This window comes from Pristis pectinata, chromosome 25, assembly GCF_009764475.1.
Source record: "Pristis pectinata isolate sPriPec2 chromosome 25, sPriPec2.1.pri, whole genome shotgun sequence".
Taxonomy (NCBI): domain Eukaryota; kingdom Metazoa; phylum Chordata; class Chondrichthyes; order Rhinopristiformes; family Pristidae; genus Pristis; species Pristis pectinata.
Window position 1 is genome coordinate 16,726,796 of NC_067429.1, and position 22,008 is coordinate 16,748,803.

Consider the following 22,008-nt stretch of genomic DNA (forward strand, 5'->3'; position numbering starts at 1 on the left):
TAGAGGTCCCAGAACTGATCCCTGTGGGACACCACTAGTCACAGCCCTCCAATCCAAATGCACTCCCTCCACCACAATCCTCTGCTTTCTACAGAGGAGCCAATTCTGAATCCACACGGCCAAGCCTCCTTGAATCCCTTGGCCCCTGACCTTCTGAAGAAGCCTACCATGCGGAACCTTGTCAAACGCCTTACTAAATCCATGTAGACCACATCTACTACACTACCCTCATCAATCTTCCTGGTCACCTCCTCAAAGAACCCTATCAGGCTAGTGAGGCAAGATCTTCCCTTCACAATCCATGCTGGCTGTCCCTAATCAGTCCACTATTCTCTAAATGCTCATAGATCCTATCTCTAAGAATTCTTTCCAACAGCTTGCCCACCACAGATGCAAGGCTCACTGGTCTAAATCCCTGGACTATCCTACTACCTTTTTTTTTGAATAAGGGGACAACATTCGCCACCCTCCAATCCTCCGGTACCATCCCCATTGACAACGAGGACTCAAAGATCCTCGCCAACGGATCAGCAATCTCCTCCCTCGCCTCACAAAGCAGCTTGGGAATATTCGTCAGGCCCCAGGGACTTATCTGTCCTAATATTTTCTGACAGCTCCAACACATCCTCTTTCTTGATATCTACATACTCTAGAACATTACCCTTACCAACACTGTCCTCAGCTTCATCAAGACCCCTCTCCTTGGTGAATACTGAAGAGAAGTATTCATTGAGAACCTCACCCACTTCCACAGCTTCCAGGCACATCTTCCCATCTTTGTCTTTAATCGGACCCACCTTTACTCTAGCCATCCTTCTGCTCGTCACGTACGAGTAAAAAGCCTTGGGATTCTCCTTAACCCTACTCACCACAGCCTTTTCATGTCCCCTTCTCACTCTTCTCAGCCCCTTCTTAAGTTCCCTCCTTGCTACTCTATATTCCTCATGAGCACTGTCTGATCCTTGCTGCTTACACCTTACATATGCTGCCTCCTTCTTCCTATTTGTTCCACCTCCCTTGTCACCCATGGTTCCTTCACCCTGCCATTCCTTCTCTGCCTCACCGGGACAAATTTATCCCTAACATCCTTCAAGAGATCCCTGAACATCGACCACATCTCCATAGTACATTTCCCCTCAAAAATATCACCCCAATTTACACTCAAGTTCTCGCCTCATAGCCCCATAATTCACCTTTCCCCAATTAAATATCTTCCCATCCTCTTTGCTCCTATCCCCTGTCCATGACAATTCTAAAGGTTATGGAGCAGTGGTCGCTGTCCCCAAATGTTTCACCCACTGACAGATGCGTGACCTGACACGGTTCATTACCTAAAACTAGATCTAATATGGCATTACCTCTAGTCGGCCTGTCAACATACTGTGACAGGAATCCATCCTGTGCACACTTAAACTCTGCCCCATCAAAACCTTTGGCACTAAGCAGGTGCCAATCAATATTTGCAAGTTGAAGTCTCCCACTATAATAACCCTGTTATTTTCACATCTTTGCAAAATCTGCCTCCCAATCTGCTCCTCAGTATCCCTACTGCTACTAGGGGGCCTATAGAATACTCCTAGTAGAATAACTGCTCCTTTCTTGTTCTCAACTTCCACCCATACTGACTCTAGAGAGGATTCTTCTACGTTATCCACCCTTTCTGCCACTGTAATGGTGTCCCTGACCAGTATCGCCAGCCCTCCTCCTCTTCCCCCTCCTCCCTATCCCTTTTAAAACACAGAAAACCAGGAATATTCAATATCCATTCCTGCCCTGATGTCAGCCATGTCTCTGTGATAGCCACAATATCGTAGTACCATCTACTAATCCAAGCTCTCAGTTCATCTCCCTTATTCCTGATGCTTCTTGCATTTAAGTAAATGCACTTTAGCCCATCTACCTTACTATTTCTATAGCCGGTACTCTGCTTCTCCTTCTTCAAAGCCTCTCTACCTGTTAGATCTGACTTTCCCCATCCCCTTCTTCCTCTGACCTACTCCTCCGGTTCCCATCCCCCTCGCAAACTAGTTTAAACCCTCCCAAACCACCCTAGCAAACCTGGCTGCAAGGTTTTCTGCACCTCCTAAAGGAATTAAAATATCTAGATGACAAACTTCAGACAACCACTTCCTTTTGGAACCTGAAAACAGTTACTAAGTAGACTACATCTTACTTTAAGCTTGTGGCACTTGTTCTGGATCCACCCACTAGAAGAAATTAGTTTCCCTATAGCTATTTTATAAACCGTTATCTATTTAAACATCTATAATAAATCAGCTATAACTCATTCAAGGAAATACATTCAATTTATGGAAAAAAACTCAATTCAGCATTTTAAACAAGGATACAATTTTAGGGAATCTATGTTGTAAACTTTGCCAAGGAAAATATACCCTTCCTAAAGTACAGTGGACAAAATAATTGCAATACTCTTAATACACGAGAAGACTACAAATGAAACACATTTCCCACTCCTTTGAATTCCAGCTCCCTGGAAATGAAACAATGCCATTAAACTTTTTGTATCTGTTTGTTAGCATTTAAGTGATGTGTGTACTTGACCTCTTGCTTCACCACAGGTTCACTTCATTTACCATTAAGAAAATATTGCAATTATCATTCCTGGATCCAAGGTGGAACTCACATTCCCTCCACACCACTGACACTAATTGAATTTCATCTGCCATTTGACTCCTTTAGTTAATTCATGTCTCTTTACACCTTTCTGCTCTCATCTATAAACCTGTAACATCCCTTAAAACAGCAGCTCAAGAAATGTATAGCAGACCTAGTTGACCAGCTGCTAAAACTGTCAGAATTATCAACTCCTGGAAGTTACTTACTGAATTGATACATGGCTTCCCCTTGCCCCTGAAAATTAACATATTTTCTCCTGGAAAATACTGACCCTCATCAACAGGGAAGGTGAAGCAAAAGTGCTAACTGCACTGAATGGAGGAATGGAATCCATTGGTCACCGTCAAATGGTTTTACAACTTCTACAATTTGGACAAGATGCATATAGCTTGCTTAAACAAATGCAATCAGCTATACTGAAGGAAGACTGTAGGGTAATATAATTAATAGCAATATCCTGTACTAGCTATTTTACCTATATGGGAAGGAAACAGATAGTTCTGCTGGTAATCATTACTTACTTGGCGAGAAAAGCAACTATACCAGCAGTGGGTAATCCCACAAGGCTAAAATCTATAGTGCACAGATTACAATATTGTGTTCTTGGTTTTATGGATTAAATGTACATATTTCTCAATTTTTCATTATAAATTTCAATAAAAAAAGCAGTCCCATTTCTCCCTAATGTACTTCAGTTGACAGCGAGTAGTATATTAATATTACCCAGTTGTTAACTGCTTTGGAGACAATTATTAAGGGGAAATCTCCACTTTTAGTTTTATAGTATAGTCAAAAAGATGTGTATTTTGTGCACTAAAATGTTTACATGCTAATAAGAGTATAATATGAATTGAATATACTTTGCCAGAAATATACTCAAGTTTGAACAACTGTCACAAGTTATTTAAAATTATCCTCTACTTCAATTGTGAAGACAGTCGGTTACAGTAAGACAGACTTGCATTTACATGCACCTTTCCTGATCTCAGAAGATCACAAAGCCCTTTACAGCTAACAAATTACCTTTGAATTTTAGCGTTACGGACCAGGTTACTATTGGTGAATGTCCCGGGGGGAGGGTCATGCTTACAACATTGGACATTGTTTGGATCTACAGGAAAGCTGTCACTGATCTTGTCCAGTCCATAACATTAGTTACTCATACAATGTGGGAAATATGGTAAAAGTGGTTAAAAAAAATTGCACTTGACAACTTTCCACAATCAGGAAATTATAATGGCCAGTATTTATTTCTATGATGTTGATCAAGAGGAAACTTACAATAACTCTCCTATTCTTAATAGAAATAGCACCATTGATCTATGTCTACCTTTCACATGGATCTCTGTTGGACGACAGTGTCTCTGATAACATAGCACTCCAAGTACTATGCCAGAGTGTCATATTTTTGTACCCATCTCAATGGAGTGGAAGTTGAACCCAAAAACCTCTTATACAAGGACACTAACAGCAGCACCTTATGCATTTAGTGGTTTAAAATTTAGATTTCATTTCCAAAAGGCACAAGAAACTAAGAAACAAATAAATCATATTCCAAGTTTTACACTGATAATAGGTGGTCACCCAACATTACAGATTAAACAGAGAGCATTGTACCACGTGTACAACAAGTTGCATTTATTCACAAGTGATGTGATGGTCTTAACTGTTCTTTGTCTGAAAAGGAATTCTTAATCTTCCATTGCCTGAACCAGCTAATAACTGAACAAACAAATCATGAGATAGGTGGAGATTGACAGCTTCTTCAAAATCAAATTGTATTTTGTTTCACCAAGTAGCTCATAACAAATGACAGCCAATTAAAAAAGTATCTACCAGATGTAATTACCTAACAAAGCTGCCACTCAGTTCAGAAATTTGAACATGTTATAATCAACCACTGACAACATCAAGCATTAAAATTTGAGTAAGATATCTATTAAAGATTTTGAGCCCATACTTGTAATAGTTATGAAGACCAACATTTACTAACAAAGGTAGCAAAAACCTTTTAGATGATGCCCATTCCCTTATTTGAGATCTCTCAATCTTCCCTCCCAAGGCAATTCCTGAACACACATGCTACTTTAGGACAAGGAATGGCAGCACCCAACTCTCTCAGCTTCACAAATGATACACAAACTGGGTGCTTCTAAAACAACCAAATAAAACCCACTCCAAAAGACAACGTTCTGAGCAATCACAAGCAGCTTGGAAGATGGGTAGGAGAACTATGAGAAATGTTCATTCTAGCACTCAGTGGTACAATTGCATAAACTTCCCAAGCACATAGCTTCCTTGGTCTAAATATAAATGTAGCAACAAAAGCTGCAGATGCAAGGACAATTCAGATTAGAAGTTTGTTGTCACTCATTGGCACTAATACATGCTGTCCTTCAATACAACTATATTTCAGATGCAAGTATAATGCACATCCACAGGAAACTTGGCACATGTAATGAGAACCTTGTTATGTCAGAATAACTCAAGTTTAAAATGAAAGTAGGTAACAATATTCAGAGAAAGTTGATAATTTGCAATACAAGATCAGTTTTGGTGAATTCAAAGAAATTGTTGAAAAACTATTGGTAACAGATGCTCACCCTCACTCCCTTCTCCAGTCACTCCCATGCCCATAAATTTTTGGGCAAATACACAACGCTACCTTAGAACATAGAATGGTACAGCATAAGAGGGGCCCTTCAGCCCATGATGCCAAATCAAACTAATCCCATCTGCCTGCACATGATCCATATTCCTCCATTCCCTGCATGTTCATGTGCCTGCCTTATCTGCCAGAATGTATATGTTCATGTACCTTGTTCTCAACTTTTCTCCAGCTGTTTGCAGAATACTGAAGATGATAGTGAAGGCAAAGAAATAATGCAAATGATCATCCTAACACTACTCATACAGCATGGTAAGAACCCACTTGCAAAAAAATTTATACATCTGCTCAAGTTTAGTGAAGCATTGAAATACAAGGAATGGGCATTTGCTCAAACAGAAGATTTCTTCTACCATCTTTCTGGAGGAGTGAGGATGCCAAAGCTTAAATAAAAATTCATCAAACTCTCACTCTATTGGCAAAGAAATTTGCCACACAACAGATCACTGAGCTTAATTAGCCATAGAGAGCTATTTGCTCACAAAAACAGCACACTATTTGCCAGGCTAGAAAAAAATATTCTTTGATCGCAAAAATAGACATGAGTGTGACCCTAAACGGGAAGGGAGAAAATGTACATGTACTTACTATTTTGCGTACGTGACTTAATGCGCTTCCTCCCTCTTTGCCTCTACAGTTCTCAACCTGGTAAGGTGGTACAATTACAACTTCTTCCATGACGATTATGCTCTTCTCTTGCCATTTACAGTCCTTGATGCTAAAAAAGTATGCATTATATAAGTGTGCCTGTTGACCAGATGTGATAATTTCTGATTTACTGTTACCAAAATTACTTGAAACTTTTTGTATCAACTGAAAACTGCTGCAATGTCAAAGCAAAGCACAATAGCCTTTTGCACTCGCATTTGTCCACAAATCAAATTAAGAAGTTTGAAGAGCACCAACTAGGAGTACAAACTACCTTAGTGTTAGTCACCATCACTACTGCAGAAACACTGGTTCAAGACAGCAAAATAATTTTTTAAATAAATTTGAGGAAACAAAAAAGGATGAATGTTTGAAAGATTGCCAGCAGTTATAACAGAATAACGTTCTCCTGTGACTGAACATATAGAAGCCCTGTGCAATCTTGCCCAAGTGGTCATTGTCTACGTAAGACAGCAAAGTCATTATTTATTACTTCAAAAAGGAACTGGCTAATGTCTTTGGAGGAAGGAGGGAATTCAAATTTAAGACTTACTATTGTGCAAGCAAATACAACAGACAATTTGCACACTGTAAATCCACAAATAAAAACATGAGGTGTCAATTAAGGAATAAAAATTGGCTACAATACTAGCAGCACAGCCTACTTTTCTTCAGAAAGCAACATGCCTTTTTTAATCCACTTACTTGAAAGACACGAACAATGAAACACTCACTTGGTGCTGCACTGAGGTGCCAACTTAAGATTATATGTTCAGGTTCCTGGAGTATGCAACAACAATCTTGAAAACTTTTACACTGATCTTTTCCATTTTTGCCTCATTCCTCCTTGTCCCTATTTTACCAAGGGGTGGAAGCAAAGTGTGGGCAAAAAGGAAAATCAGGGCCAAGTTCAATCATCAGGTACAAAGCAATGATTATGTGACAGTGATAATGATTGGAATATCTGGCTAATTCTCTGCCAGGGAAGGCCTGTTCCTCTAATGCAGATCTATTGAAATGGTTAACCTAGCACAGTGAAATTCCTGGTAAAAATGTTGAACACCATGCTACATGATCTTCACTATATTTCCAAAAAACACTTAAAAATTAGCACCACTGCAAAAAGTTAGGACCACAATACTATTCCCTTGCCAAATGTGGAAAACTTTTAAGTCAAGAAAAAGTCAATGTATTGGGATAGACAGTGTAGAAAACACAAATCAATCCAAACTTGGAGGAAGCCAATTCACCCAAAGCACTGTTGGATGAAATTGTAGTACCATGACCATTTCTCACCTTGAGATATGGAAAAATAATTCCAAATTTTTCTTCCCTCTCCAATCTCTCTCAAAGGGGCCATTTCAAAAAAATTCACACAATTCCTTTAAGTGGGTTGACTCCAAATGATCAAGGTTATAACTGATATTTTACTTCAGTAGTCATTGGTTTTACACTGATTTTGCAGTAGGGTGATAAAGCTTAGCAAATTCATATCATCCCAGCTGCACTATTAACCATAACCAGCTAGATGAGGCATAATTAGCACTGGAGTGGCATGTTCTAGCTTAAAAGAAAGAAAATGTGCAGTGATCCACAGGAAAAAAAAATTAAAGGCAAAAATGAGTTTAAAACCAAACCTGAATACCAAGGCATTCCACTAAACAGTTTATCCAGCAAGCTGTGAATAATGCCTAAGAGCTACATTACAAGGTTTTGATGGAGAGGGCGAAAAAGAATGGGCAGAATTCTGGTTTCAACTGCTATCCAGCAGGACCTGCCTGACATGCACATGGATGTCACCAATGTACATCATCAGAATTAGCTTCAAATTCAGCAGAAATAGCCACTTGGGCAGTGCCTAGACAGCAAGAGTTGTTCAAAAGTGTACAATTTCAGAAAAGCAATGGGACTGAGGGAAGATGGGAAGTAGTATGGGGAGTGGCTAGGAGGAACAGGGGGTGGGGAGCTGGAGGGAGAGGAAGACGAAAATGGCATGGATAAGATGATTAGGTGTTCTTTATTAAAAATGAATATTCTGGAAAATATTTGCATCCTGTTGGAGAGAAAGTGGCTGATATTACTGCATCCTTGCAATAGTGGCACTAATTAAGCATCCTTATATAATTTAACCCTTGGGATCAGAATTTAAAAAGAACTAATATTATGCAATAATAGCTTAATTCAGTTCTACTGATATAAAAAATGCTTTGTATTATCCAAGGTAGAACTATATAAAGGAACTATTATTAAAATTATACTCATTTATATAATATTCTGACAGTGAAAGCAACTGAACAGAATGCATACTGACTGTCACATTTTGCCTTATCTTCAAGTAAAGATCATCAACTAATTGAGATAATCAATGGGTGTCATGATCTTACATCAGTGCATGGAAATTTTAAATCCATACTTTTTTTTAAAACAAGATCAGTACCTAGAAATTCATCCCTGGTTGGAACTGCTAGATCTACTCTAGAATAATGTCAATGCACTGTACACTGCTTCCAGAAATGCATTACATTAGGTTCAATATAATGAACTTGGGAGGCAGAGTAACAAGTTCTGACATGGCAATATAGTACTTAGCACTACTGAACATGGATGAATTTTTAGGTACTGTACATATTGTTTCATGTTTTTATTTGAACAGATTCTGAAAATCATGTTTTGAAATTACCTCAACTGCTATTCATACCATGACCTCTTATTCCTTGAATTAGAAAACTTCTATTTTAGATGAAAGAAACCATTAAGAAAAAACAAACTTACGTCTTATGGATAGTTTGAAAAAGCTGCTGGCCTTCTGGAGAGACTCCAGCACTAATTGCATATGCTTGGCTTAATTTCTCTTCCTTCTCTGTCCGTGCTCGGTTGGCAAGCTAGTAATAAAATAACAGTTTAATTATCAGACACTTCTGCCATCACAACCAAGTTACCATCATGACACAAGCAGCTGGAACAGTCCAAATAATTATTGAAAGTGTTATCACCAAGCTTTTATGACAATTTAAAGCTAGCAAAAGGATCTTCTGCAGCTGTCTTTTCAAAAATAACATTTAATCGTTCCTCCAATTAATATCAAGGTGTTCAATTCATTTAAAAGATGATCTTGGCGGCTTTTGCAATTTTACCAAGTCTGGAAAACAAAACTGGCAATAAGATTCACATCAACATATTCTTAGTACTGATCAATAACTTTTGTTTTTTTTTTAAAAAAAGCAGCACCATACACATTAGATTGAAAATGAAATACTATTTAATATGTTTAGAAAAGGATTCTTAGGGATAGAACTTACTTACACCTGGAAAAGCAAACTTATTAGGGAGAGCATGGACTTAGAGGCAAGTGTGGGGAGGACATGTTGTACAAATTTGGGTTTTTTTTTGAGGTGGTGACAAAGATGATAGATAAGGGAAGGGCAATGGATATTCTATGCATGGACTTTGGTCAAGCATTTGACAAGGTCCTTCATGGTAGGCTGATCCAAAATATTAAAGCACATGGGAACCACAGTGACTTGGTAGACTGGATTCTAAATGGCCTTGGCCATAGAAGACAGGGTAGTGGTGGAGGAATGTTATTCTAACTAGATATCTGTGACTGGTGGCGTTCTGCAGGGATCAGTGCTGGTACCTATTGTTTGTGCTATATGGACAAAAAAGTGGGCCAATTAATTTGCAGACAAAAAAAAGGGAGGGTTGTGGATAATAAGCAAGGTACTGCATCAGGACAATGCAATGGAAAAGGCAGCTCAAAATTAAAGCAGGAATTAATCTGAGTAGTATTTGATCTACGAAGAAAACAAGAGTTTAAGATTTAATTTATGCTTGCAAAAGTTTTGTCAATGGACTTGCAGTTAGGAAATTCAATTTTGCACATCATTCACTCACTTGTTCCGTGGGGCAAAACATGCAAAAAGAAATCAGGCAAGTCTGAAGCCAGAGCCTGGTTGTGGATTGGTTTTGCAAGTTAGAGATGTTAGGGCTGCAATTTTTTTGGGGCAGTGGAGTCAGACACTACAATCAGTCAGGAATGTGGAAATGATCCAAGGGCCAACAAGATGAAATTAATGAGCCTGAAATTCAGGGAAATAAATTATTTAAGGGGGAACTACCATAAGTGGTTCCCAGCACCAACTGGGGACTTGCTCAGCAGCACCCCCTTTTGCCAGAATTCATGGCATGTTGAAAACAATGGACAGAGAACATTATGAAATTAAGCAACTGAAAATCCCAAAAGGGCATCCAGTGGTGAACTTTATTTTATTAGTTATTTCTATGCACATTTGTGGCGATCCATACACATTGTAGACCCCAGACTCTTGAGCTGGGATCAGAAAAACACCAGCCTCAATCTAACAGGCAAATTCTTGATTTTTAAACAACTTTTTTAAAAAAATACAACTTAAACTGTTCAGTGCACCCAAATAAGAAACCATACAATCCAATTTCTACATGGGTATCACAATAAGAGCTATATCCTGAAGACTGATGAGCCCAAAAAATACAGATAGATCAGAATTCAAGTATATGAAATGGGTAGCAAGTATCAGTAACAGCTGTGTTTTGGGGGAAAAGCCCTAAAATGTGTAAAGATTATATTCACTGTACATGCAGCAGCAAGGGAGATTGAAAAAAATTGGGCACAAATATACAGGAATTTAATGTAATTAGTTTATACAATAGAAAAGGGTACATCCAGCAAGGAGCACATTCACTTGATGCATTTTCAATAAGTTGTTTACATGCTTATTCTGGAGAAGGTACATCTTGGAATGCAAAAACCGCAAAAAGTCAATGCCCTTTCAACATTCCCCCCCCCCCCCCCCCCCCCCCCCCCCAAAGGACAGAAACAGGATGCATATTTTTACGATACACTTTTCAAAAATGATGGGCATTAGGTAAAACATTAGCTAAAAGAATAATGAACAACCCTATGGCTAAAAATTAAATAGCCTGGAAAAGGAGTAGAATGTGTCAGAGCTGAAAAAATAGATAGTTAGGGACTCAGATGGAGAGCAAAAGCAAGGAGATAACAGTGGGAGCAGACATAACTATGAAAGGATGAGCCTGTACAATGCACTTGATGAAATGAATAGGATGCTATTATTTCCTCCCAAGAGGAAATACACAGCGGCAAAGTTCCAAGTTCAATTCCAAGTGTTAACTAGATTGCTGTTGAGGGTAACTATAGATGGCAATGATTCTTTAATAGGAAACAGTTAACCTTGATTTTACTTCCCATCCCACTATGCCCAATATAAAATCCACAGGCACACAGATACATGATTAAATTCAATTCCAGCGCCAACTACATTCAAATATCCTGTTGACACACAACCAGAAGGAAAATATTGACTATTAGAAAGCCATCCAGGGAATGATGTCTCAAAGCACTATCACCTTCAGGAAGAGAGGAGAAACACTTTTTTCCTGCACCAAACAGCATAAAGTAGCCCATATTTGGCACCTATCACTTTTGACAGAATGCTTCAACAAAATAACAGAAGCAAGCTATTTCCATTGTGCCTAATTTGGTCAGTTGTGGGGCTTAATTGGCTTTCTGAATTGCCATGCAAAAATCCTTTTAAATTGAGGGGGAAAATAGCCAGTAGCCTCCAGTCTATCCCAAAAACATTGTCCAGCAGCTGACCTTTCCATTACCAGAATGTACTGGAACTTTCAGAGGATGCATCCAACTACCCAAGTACCATTGATTTCACATGTACATTTCAGAAAAAGTAAATTAGATTTGATGCAAATATTGACAAAGATTATTGAAAAGCACACAAGAGGGAAGACATAAAAGGGTGAAAAATAAAATGCAAGATTCTCCAAAATAAAACCCACAAGCCAGCAAGGGAGTGACTGATAGTGTGGCAATCAGCCTGGTTGGGTTGGGGTGGGGGTAGTGGGAGAGGAGAGAAGAGTTTGGGATAAAAACCATTTCTAACAAGGCTATATTCAATTTTGTTGTAATTGTTAACTAGGTCTATAGGAAAAGTTTTAAATAAAAAGACAGCAAGGGGTGAAATTCAGCTTCAGGGGAGGGAAATTAAAGTTCAAGAATATACAGCCAAGTAGCATTTTGGGTAATGAAAAGCAGAATGCAACAGTGAATAGTGCAAATGAAGGAAGCAGTTAAGAAGTTATCTCTGAATCCAAGAAGCACAAGACACCCTTAAAATAGGTAGATTAATCAAATAAAAGACTTATGGAAAAGAAAACTGCAGATGCTCGAATCTGAACCAAAAGCAGAAATGCTGGAAGAACAATCAAGTAGCAGAGGGAAGAGACCAATTAAAGTTTTGCATCAATGACTCCTCCTCAGAGAAGAGATTTATGTTTTTGATTTACACTCATAGCCAATATAAAAAAGGTTTGACTGTGTGGTGACCAAGGTTAAAAATTAAATTTTCCGATGTTCTTGACATTTAGAAAGGACTAAAATAGAAAACAAGGATAGCCCCAATAACAAATCAATACTTGTGTCACGGTGGGGAAAGATATGCCAAGAGAACCAGAAATAGAATAAGTGCAGGATAAGAGGCTTTTTCCCAGGGCTGAAATGGTTGCCACAAGAGGACACAGGTTTAAGGTGCCAGGGAGTAGGTACAGAGATGTCAGGGGTAAGTTTTTTGCTCAGAGAGCGGTGAGTGCGTGGAATGGGCTGCCGGCAACGGTGGTGGAGGTGGATACGATAGGGTCCTTTAGGAGACTTTTGGATAGGTACATGGAGCTTAGAAAAATAGAGGGCTTTGGGTAAGCCTAGTAATTTCTAAGGCATGTTCGGCACAACTTTGTGGGCTGAAGGGCCTGTATAGTGCTGTAGGCTTTCTATGTTCTATAACAAGGGGATAAAATTAAAATGGTGGCAGTAGTTTATAAGTCACATAACAGCAGCAACCTAATTGTTCAGAATACTTTCAAGAAGCTGACAAAGAAAATAAAATAGCATGATTTTTAATCCACAATAGAGTGGGCAAGTCAACTGGGTAAAAGTAGCTTGGAGGATGAGTTCATAGAAACTCTTCGGGACAATTTCTTGAAGTTATAACTTATGGATCTAACTAGGAATAGACTGCTTTAGGCCTTGTGTGTCATAAGCTCAAGTTCATAAAAATGTCACAGTCAGAGATCTTCTGGGCAAAATGATAGAATTTTATATTCTGAGACAGAGGGATGCAGCCCAATCTGAAGCTGAGTCTATAACTTAAATAATGCCAGTTAGATAGATATGAGCAGTGAAGATAGATTTTGAAATTAGATTATGTTTTCTCAGTAAATAAAACAATGGTAAACATTAAAAGTATTGATTATTTTCAACTTGCATACATTCTACTGAGAAATAAAATTTGCTGTAAGAGTAGTGATCTATCCATAGCTGACCTAAAGAGGTTGTCAGCTATGGATAAAAAAAACAGACGTGATATTGTCAAGAACAGCAAGTATGTGGATTGGGAGTCTTGAGAACTAGCAATGATCAACCAATTAAATAAAATTGAGAGATCTTCTACATCATAAAAAAGGAAGATAGAAAAATAAATACATTTTTAAGAACAGACTACAGGTAAATAAAGTGCCCTGATCAGATAGCTTACTTCCATGAATTTTAAAAAGAGCTATCTGCAAAGATCATAAATGCATTAAAAGAACAGCTACCAAAATGTCCAGGACTCTACAACAGTTCTGCACAATTCAAATGTACAAATATACAGAAGGGAGAAAGTAAACCAGCCTTCCATTAGTTGCTGAGAAAATACTGGGTTCCACTATTAAAGACATACTAATCACATTTAAATCCATAATATTAAGACGAAGAAATAGAAAACAAGAACAGGAGTAGGCTATTCCATCCTTCAAGCTTGTTCCACCATCCAATATGATCATGACATCCAAACTCAGTACCCTGTTTTAGCTTTCTCCCCATATCCTTCGATCCCTATCTCTAATTCTTTTTTGAATACATTTAATCATTTGACCTTAACTGCTTTCTGTGAAATCCCCAGGTTCATTGCTGCCCGAGAAAAGAAATTTCAATTATCTTAATCTTAAATGGTTTACCCCTTATCCTTAGAATGTGACTCCTGGTCCTGGATTCCCCCATCATCTGGAACATCCTTCCTGCATCTAACTTGTCCACCCCTTAAGAATTCTGTAGGTTTCTGCAAGATTCCCTCTCATTGTTCTAAACTCTTCATACTTCAATCCTACCATCCCAAAAACAAGTCTGGGGAACCTTCACTGTATTCCCCACCATATCTCAAACATCATTCCTCAAATAAGACCAAAACTGCACACAATATTCAAGGGTGTCTCACAAGGCCGTGTATAATTGTATCCCTGCTCCTGTACTCAAATCCTCTATGAAGGCCAGCCTATCATTTGCCTTTTAATTGTATACTACACTTGCATGCTTACTTTTAGTCACTGAAATCCCTGTAATACTTCACTAGTCACTGCTCACCACTTGGGGGGGGGGGGGTTATTCCTATTGTTTCCTGTCAAGCACAGTTCTCTATCCACATAGCACCTTGCCCACAGCCAAATGTACTTTAGTTTTGCATGCCAATATCTTATGTAAGACCATATCAAAAACTTTCTGGAAGTCCAAAAACCCCACCAGATCCACTGGTTCGCCTTCATCTATTTTGCTAGATACATCCTCAAAACAAAAATCCCAGCAGATTCAATCCATATTAACTTTGTCCAATCCAGTCATTCATGGATTCTTCTCCAAGTGCTCAATTATTATACATCTTGCAAAGGACTCCAGTATTTTCCCCACCACCAATGTCAGGCTAACTAGTCAAAGATTTCCTGCTTTCTTTCCATCTCATTTTTAAAATTATTGGGGGTTACACAAACTATCCTCCAATCCATTAGAAATGTTTCAGAGTCTAAAGAATGATGGAAAATGACCAGTGAGTTCCCTGTTCCTAATGCCACTTCTATAAATGCTGTGCGTGCAGACCATCAGGCTCTGGAGATTTATCTGTGTTTAATCCCTTCATTTTCCCTTGCACCATTTCTCTACTAATACTAATTTCACTGGACACCATATTCCCCAATGTTTCTAGAAGGTTACTGGTCCTCTCTTCACAAAGAAGGATACCAAAGTATGAACTTAATTGATCTGCCATTTTTGTTTCCCATTATTAATTGTTTCTGACTGCAAGGGACCGAGACTTGTTTTTGCTACTTTTTCTCTTTACGTCTATAAAAGCTGTTAGTCAACTTTTATGTTCTCTGCAAGCTTGCTCTCATACTCTATTTTACTCCTCCCAAGTAATCCCTTTATCTTCCTTTGCTAAATTCTAAACTGCTGCCATTCTTCAGGTTTACTACTTTATCCAGCATTTTACATTTCTCATCCTTGGATCTAATACTATTCCCAATTTCTTTTGAAATCCATGGTTGAGCCACATTTTGCATTTTATTTCTGTGATAGACAGGAATAAACAATGGCTGCAATTCATTCATGCCCTCTTTAATGTTTTCCATTGCCTATCCACTTCCAACTCTAAATTCCCCAATTTATCATAGCCAATTCACACCACATACCTTCATAGCTACTTTTATTTAGATTCAGAAGCAATATGATTTTATACAAGAAAGTGACAAATCAAAAAAATTTGAGAATCTAACCACCAGGAGAAGGAAACAGTTGTTATACAACATTAGAGAGTTAAGAAAGTTTAATGAGGTATCACATCATTTCATAAAATAACGGCTCACAGGGTTGACCCTTTTAATTCTTGGTGAAGCAGCTAGCATAATCAAAGACCCCACCCACCCAGGACATTCTCCCTTCTCTCCTCTTCCATCGGGTAGAAGATACAGGAGCCTGAAGGCACGTACCACCAGACTCAAGGACAGCTTCTACGCCACTGTGATAAGACTATTGAACAGTTCCCTTATATGATGAAATGGACTATGAGCTCACGATCTACCTTGTTGTGACCTTGCACCTTATTGCACTGCACTTTCCCTGTAGCTGTGACACTTTACTCTGTACTGTTATTGTTTTTACCTGTACTACATCAATGCACTCTGTACTGACTCAATGTAACTGCGCTGTGTAATGAACTGACCTGTACGATCAGTTTGTAAGACAAGCTTTTCACTGTACCTCAGTACAAGTGACAATAATAAACCAATGCCAATACCAATAATTTCATTTCTACATTTTCAATACCCCTTCAGACTCTCTGCTGTATTGGGATCACAGCATCTCACTTTAGCTAATTTTGATTAAATCCAGAACATCAAACTGTACAAATGCCCCCAATTTGTTCTTTAGTTCAATCCATTTAACCTCATTTGATGATCCTTTCAACATTATCATCCTGTCCACAGCTTTAACTGGGCAAAGAAACAAGGAGGAAAAAAAAGGTTACTCAGAGGACTACAAATCTTTTGAAATCTCCACCCCAAAAGTTTGTGGATGCTTGGTCATTCAGTATATTCAAAGTGAAATGAAAAGCATTTTTTGATATTAAAGAGAATCAAGGGATTTAGTGGACTGGGTAAGAATGAGGACCTGATTCATGATAAACCATAATCTTTGTCAACAGCAATGGCAAGTTCAAAGGGCTATTTGGCTTAATCCTGTTCCTATTTATCTTTTTAATGTTATGCAATTGGAATTGTCATTACCATCTCCAGTTTGTATGCCATAATTTTTGACCTTTCATAAGCAAATATGTATAGGTCAAAAGTCTGTGATGAGGTTTATTATAACTAAGCCACAATCCATTTTCTGTTTTAATGAAAGGGAAAAGTGTTATGTTCTCAAAACTCTGAAAATGCTGCAAACAGTGCTAAAAGCTGTATCCCCACAGGCCTGCTGTATGAGTCCAGCATGTTGTGTTGGTACATTAAAAATATGATGGCTCCTGGGAGACAGAAAAAAATCAACTCGGCTTCTGTTTATTCCAAATTATGTAATGCATGAGCATCAAATAATTATGAATGTGTGATCACCCATCTCTCCCTTGCCCCTCCACCCCCTTCAAGCAGAACAATACTTTTTTTTTAAAAAATTAGTCCTAGCATATGCAGAGCAAAAAATATAGGTAGATGAATTTTCAAAAATGTTTCCACTTCGTCCATAGGAGCAACATATAAAACAGCCCAGCACGTGGAAAAAAACTGAATGCCACTGGAGAGGGTCAACATTATTTCAACTTCTGCTACCTATTCACTCATTCCTGAAATGCAAATGAATTACAAATACAGTTCTAAACAAAATCAAATTAGTTAAGTCACCACCTGGGTCCACAAAAAAAGTGCATGGACAATGCATAATGCTGAGAAAGTAATTGTCCAAACTCATTCAAGGAATTATTTAGAATTATAAAAATTGAACAAAAGATTTACACAAAGAAAAAGTTAATTTGGGGGAAATTCAAAAACTTTTTATATTGCCCATTCAAAGGAGATGGAACAAAATGAATGCCCACGACAACACTCTGATACCTTCAGTTAAGTAAATTCAAACCACAACAAAGGCCATCTCATCATGTAAAGAGCACTTAAAGTCAAATCTACAACTCACTTTGTTATACAATAGAAATGTTTTGAGGACCTCTACAAGATCAACCAATAGTTACACCATTCTGCAAGTAAAACATCTCAGGAATTCCTACACTGAAAATTTCATTCTCAAATATTTCTTTTAAGGAAATTAACATCTTGGCGGTTTAAATAATGAGCCATGTATCGATGTTAGTACTCAAAAGAAATAGGAGGATACAAGCTGTATGGAAAATATTTAACATCATGTTCAGTAACTGAAAAGTTAGCACAATCAAACGTCACTTATCTGTCATATCATAAAGAGCTGGTGAGAATTCCAAACCTTACATCAGCTAACATTGGAATAGATTGAGTCTACCTGAAGGCATAATAAATTTCACCGGCAAATTCTCAGTGTCTGAAGTTTAACAATACACTGAACTCAATTTTTGTTCATGAAAATATTTCATGTAAATGTAACATTAGCATATATAGATGAAAAACATCAAGTGACCTGACACACAAAATCCTGCTTTTTGTTCTTTCCCCAAACCTCCACCCAGTCAACCATGGAACATGAATTTACTCAACATCGTGAAATTTTTATTTTGTTTGACAAAGCCTCACACTAAATAGAACACTCTACAATAAGGCTTTACTTTTCTTCTACAGCCACCATAAGGATTGTTTCCATCTCTAGAGAAAACTATTTACATAATTTTTTGAAAATTAGATCCTAATTCATGCTGAGCTGATCCCAAGCCACAGGAGAGATGAGCATAGCTTAAGTCTTTAACCTGCTTTAGTAACCTTTGCTGAAATGAACAAGTAGATGAAGAGCTGAGAAAAGACAACATGAATGTGGGAAAACAGGAGGAATGTGCAAATTATGCATCAAATCTGATCTAACATGAATAGGGAAACATTGGCAAGGAAATAAGAATGAAGCTACACCATGGAAATATTCTCAATAAAATTAAAACACTAGCTTTGAAAATGCACATTAGAATATGCAAGTTGTATTTCTACTATATTTAAATGTTTCCAAAAGAACTAACATCTAAAATTATGGAGGGGCTTGGAAATTAACTACTAGAAATGGTTTTGTTTAAACATTTCTATGCATTTATTGGAATTAAGATTCTTTGTCACTTTACAAAGGAGACAACCACAAAATATTAAGAAAGGGAAATTGGATTCCAGCAGAGAGTTCAACACGAGTTGGTGCTGAGAAAATGGGATAAATGAATTTTAAGTTTCTGTATTACTTTTGTGAACTTCACAGTTCAGCATCATAAATAACAGCTGTCTCAAGCCATCTGCAGGACAAAAATTACCAAATTCACCTTGGGGTGGAGAAAGAGTAGAATAATTTGCTTGAATACAGGAAGTGTACTGAAAGAATGCAATACTCTGAAACTGATGAAGACATTGGAAATAATAGTAAAAAAAAAGGCTGGGACCCATACCACTTCCTTCTCCCAATAGAAAATTATGAACATAGATCATAGCACATATGTTAATTACCAAGCATTTAATCCATGAAGTAATCAATGTCATAAATAATCAATCATTTGGAACTAAAATAATTGTTAAATTGATACATTTTCCAACCAAATATTCTACAAATTTGTGCATATAAAAAATATTTACAATGATAATCTGCATAAATTCAGAAAACTTAAAATATTAGCCAATTTCCAATAGTTCCATTTATCCAGCAGATGGGTGACCCACAAAGACCAGGAACCCCTAAGTCAATTTTAGATCGATGCTAAATTAGAACTTCTCAACCAAACTGACCATAGGGGCCCCAACTCTAGATTGTAATTTAGTAGCTACCACTGCTGCAAATAAATGTACATTACCAAATTATACTGATACCTAAATTATAAGCATTCATGGTAACCATCACAGAAATCTGGCAATTTTGTATTTTAACTTAGTTGTAAAATCACATGACCAATACAGCAGACTAGGGTGAAAATTAATGCAAGTGATCAAGTAGTGTCAGCTTATAGATACTAGGACTGTAAAGGTCTCACAGTACACATTACCAAGATTGAAGAGGACTTGCATTCAACTTGAAGTAATCCATGGAGAAGTTCATTCCTTCATGTATAATATGGGGAAAATCTATACAGTTGAGCATGTATGAATGAAGGTCCTCACCAAGTTATGAATGCCTATGGTCAAGTGTTTGGGAGACCAGCAGGATAGATGAGGATGGACTTTCCAGTCACGTCAGGACTGGAGGCATCTTCTGCCTGGTGGGAATGGGGCACTTCCACATGTCTTCTCTCCCCATCCTACAATCCAACATGATCAGCTCTGCTTAGCTGGGTGAAGCCAAGCAGAGCTGGGAGCACTGAGCAAACTCACTTGCTCAGTCAGTGACAGCAGCTGGAGGCCACTCTCCTGTCATAGCTGTTTCGTGATCCTCTCCCACACACTTGTTTTTGTTCATTTCCAACTCATGAAAAGTTCAGGTTATGAACAGTTCTCAGGAAATGAACCCAGTCGTAACCTGGGAACTGCCTGTATAATTTATAAATGAAAGTTTTATTTGCAGCAGTGATATTTACTAAATTGCAGTCTAGAGTAGGCGCCCTTACTGCCTGCTTTGTAAAGGAATACCGATTTAGTACAGATCCAGAAATAATCTGGGGGTATATTTACACTATAGACTCGTGGGTGGAGGCAGAGGATGTGGGTAAGGTCACAAGTTAGTACTCTACATCAGTATTCACTGAGGAAAAGGACATGGAAGATACTGAGATCAGTATGGAGCATGATAATATGCTAGGGTATTCTGAGATAAAGAAAGGTGGTGTTGGGTCTTTTGAAGAATGTTAAGGTGGATAAGTCCCCAGGGCCTGATGCGATATTGAGGGAGACAAGCGATAAGATTGCTGGGACCTTGACCAAGAACTTTGTGTCCTCTAACCACAGGTGAGGTTCCAGATGCCTGGAGAGTAGCTAATGATGTTCTTTTTTCCAGAAGGGAAAATAGAGATAATCCTGGAAATTAAAGACCAGCAAGTCTCAGGTCAGTGGTAGGGAAGCTACTGAAGAGGATTCTTAGGGATAGGATGCGAGCATTTGGAAAAGCGTGGCCTAATTAAGGGACAGACAGCATGGCTTTGTGCAGGACAGGTCATGTGTTACTAACTTGATTGAGTTTTGAGGTGATGAAGGTGATTGAAGGTAGAGCAGTGGTTGTTCTCTACGTGAATTTTACTCAGGCATTTGACAAGGTCCTTCATGGTAGACTCATCCAGAAGATTAAGATGCATGGGATCCACAGTGACTTGGCTGCTTGCATTCATAATTGGCTTGCTCATAGAAGACAGAGGGTGGTGGTCAATGGGTATTGTTCGGGCTGGAGGCCCACGACTAGTGGTGTTCTGCAGGGATCCGACATATATGACTTGGATGAAAACACGCAGATGACACAAAGATTGGTGACACTGTGGATATTGTAGAAGATTGTCAAAGGATACAGCGGGATATAGATCAGTTGCAGATATGGGCAGAGAAGTGGCAGATGGAGTTTAATCCGGGCAAGTGTGAGGTGTTGCACTTTGGGAGGTCAAATATAAAGGAAAGTACACAATTAATAGCAGGACTCTTACAGCTTTGATATACAGAGGGATCTTTTGATCCAAGTCCATAGCTCCCTGAAAATGGCCACACAAGTTGACAGGGTGGTAAAGAAAGCGTACAGAGTGCTTGCCTTAATTAATCAAGGCACTGAGTTCAAGAGTCTGGAAGTTATGTTGCAGCTCTGCAAAACTCTGGTTAAACTACAGCAATTCTGGTAGCCCCATTATAGGGAGGACGTGGAGGCTTTGGAGAGGGTGCGGAAGAGGTTTACCAGGGTGCTGCCTGGATAAGAGAGCACGTGCTACAAGGAGAGGTTCGACAAACTGTTGTTTTCTCCGAAGAGGCTGAGGGGAATCCTGATAGAAATTATGAGAGGCATAGATAGAGTAGACAGCTGGTATCTTTCTCCCAGGGTTGAAATGTCTAATACTAGAGGGCATGCATTTAAGCGAGAAAGAAAAAGTTCAAAGCAGATGCGCAGGACAAGTTTTTTTAAAAAATATATACACAGAGTGGTGGATACATTGAATGCACTGCCAGGAGTGACAATGGAGGCAGATAAAATAGAGATCGTTAAGAGGCTATTATATTGGTACATGAATATGCAGAGAACAGAGGCATATAGACCATGGGCAGGCAGAAGAGATTAGTTTAATTTGGTGTCATTATCTTAATTAGTTTGGCACAACATCATGGGCCAAAGGACCTGTTCCTCTGCTGTAATGTTCTATGAATTAGGCCATTCAAGTCTCTGCAGTTCACATATCCACTGGAAATTGGTCCTTTTGAGATGTGTAAATTTAAGGTCATGCTTTCTTGGTAAAAATAACTGAGTTAACTTTATGCACAAATTTGTAGCATGTCCAATTGAAAAATTTGGAATCAATTTAACAATTACTTTAGTTTCAAATGGTTGCCAGGATTAT

At 38.3% G+C, this 22,008-nt stretch overlaps 1 protein-coding gene across 1 annotated transcript in view; it reads right to left on the reverse strand.

The window, feature by feature from the left end:
• Positions 1 to 22,008, reverse strand: part of lsm12b (LSM12 homolog b) — a 30,699-nt gene that overhangs the window by 4,148 nt on the left and 4,543 nt on the right. Inside the window, exons 3-4 of the mRNA XM_052038660.1 lie at positions 8,726 to 8,835; positions 5,894 to 6,023 (exon numbers count right to left, since the gene is read on the reverse strand). Coding sequence (XP_051894620.1) covers positions 5,894 to 6,023; positions 8,726 to 8,835 — 240 coding nt within the window. The remainder of the gene's footprint in view (positions 1 to 5,893; positions 6,024 to 8,725; positions 8,836 to 22,008) is intronic.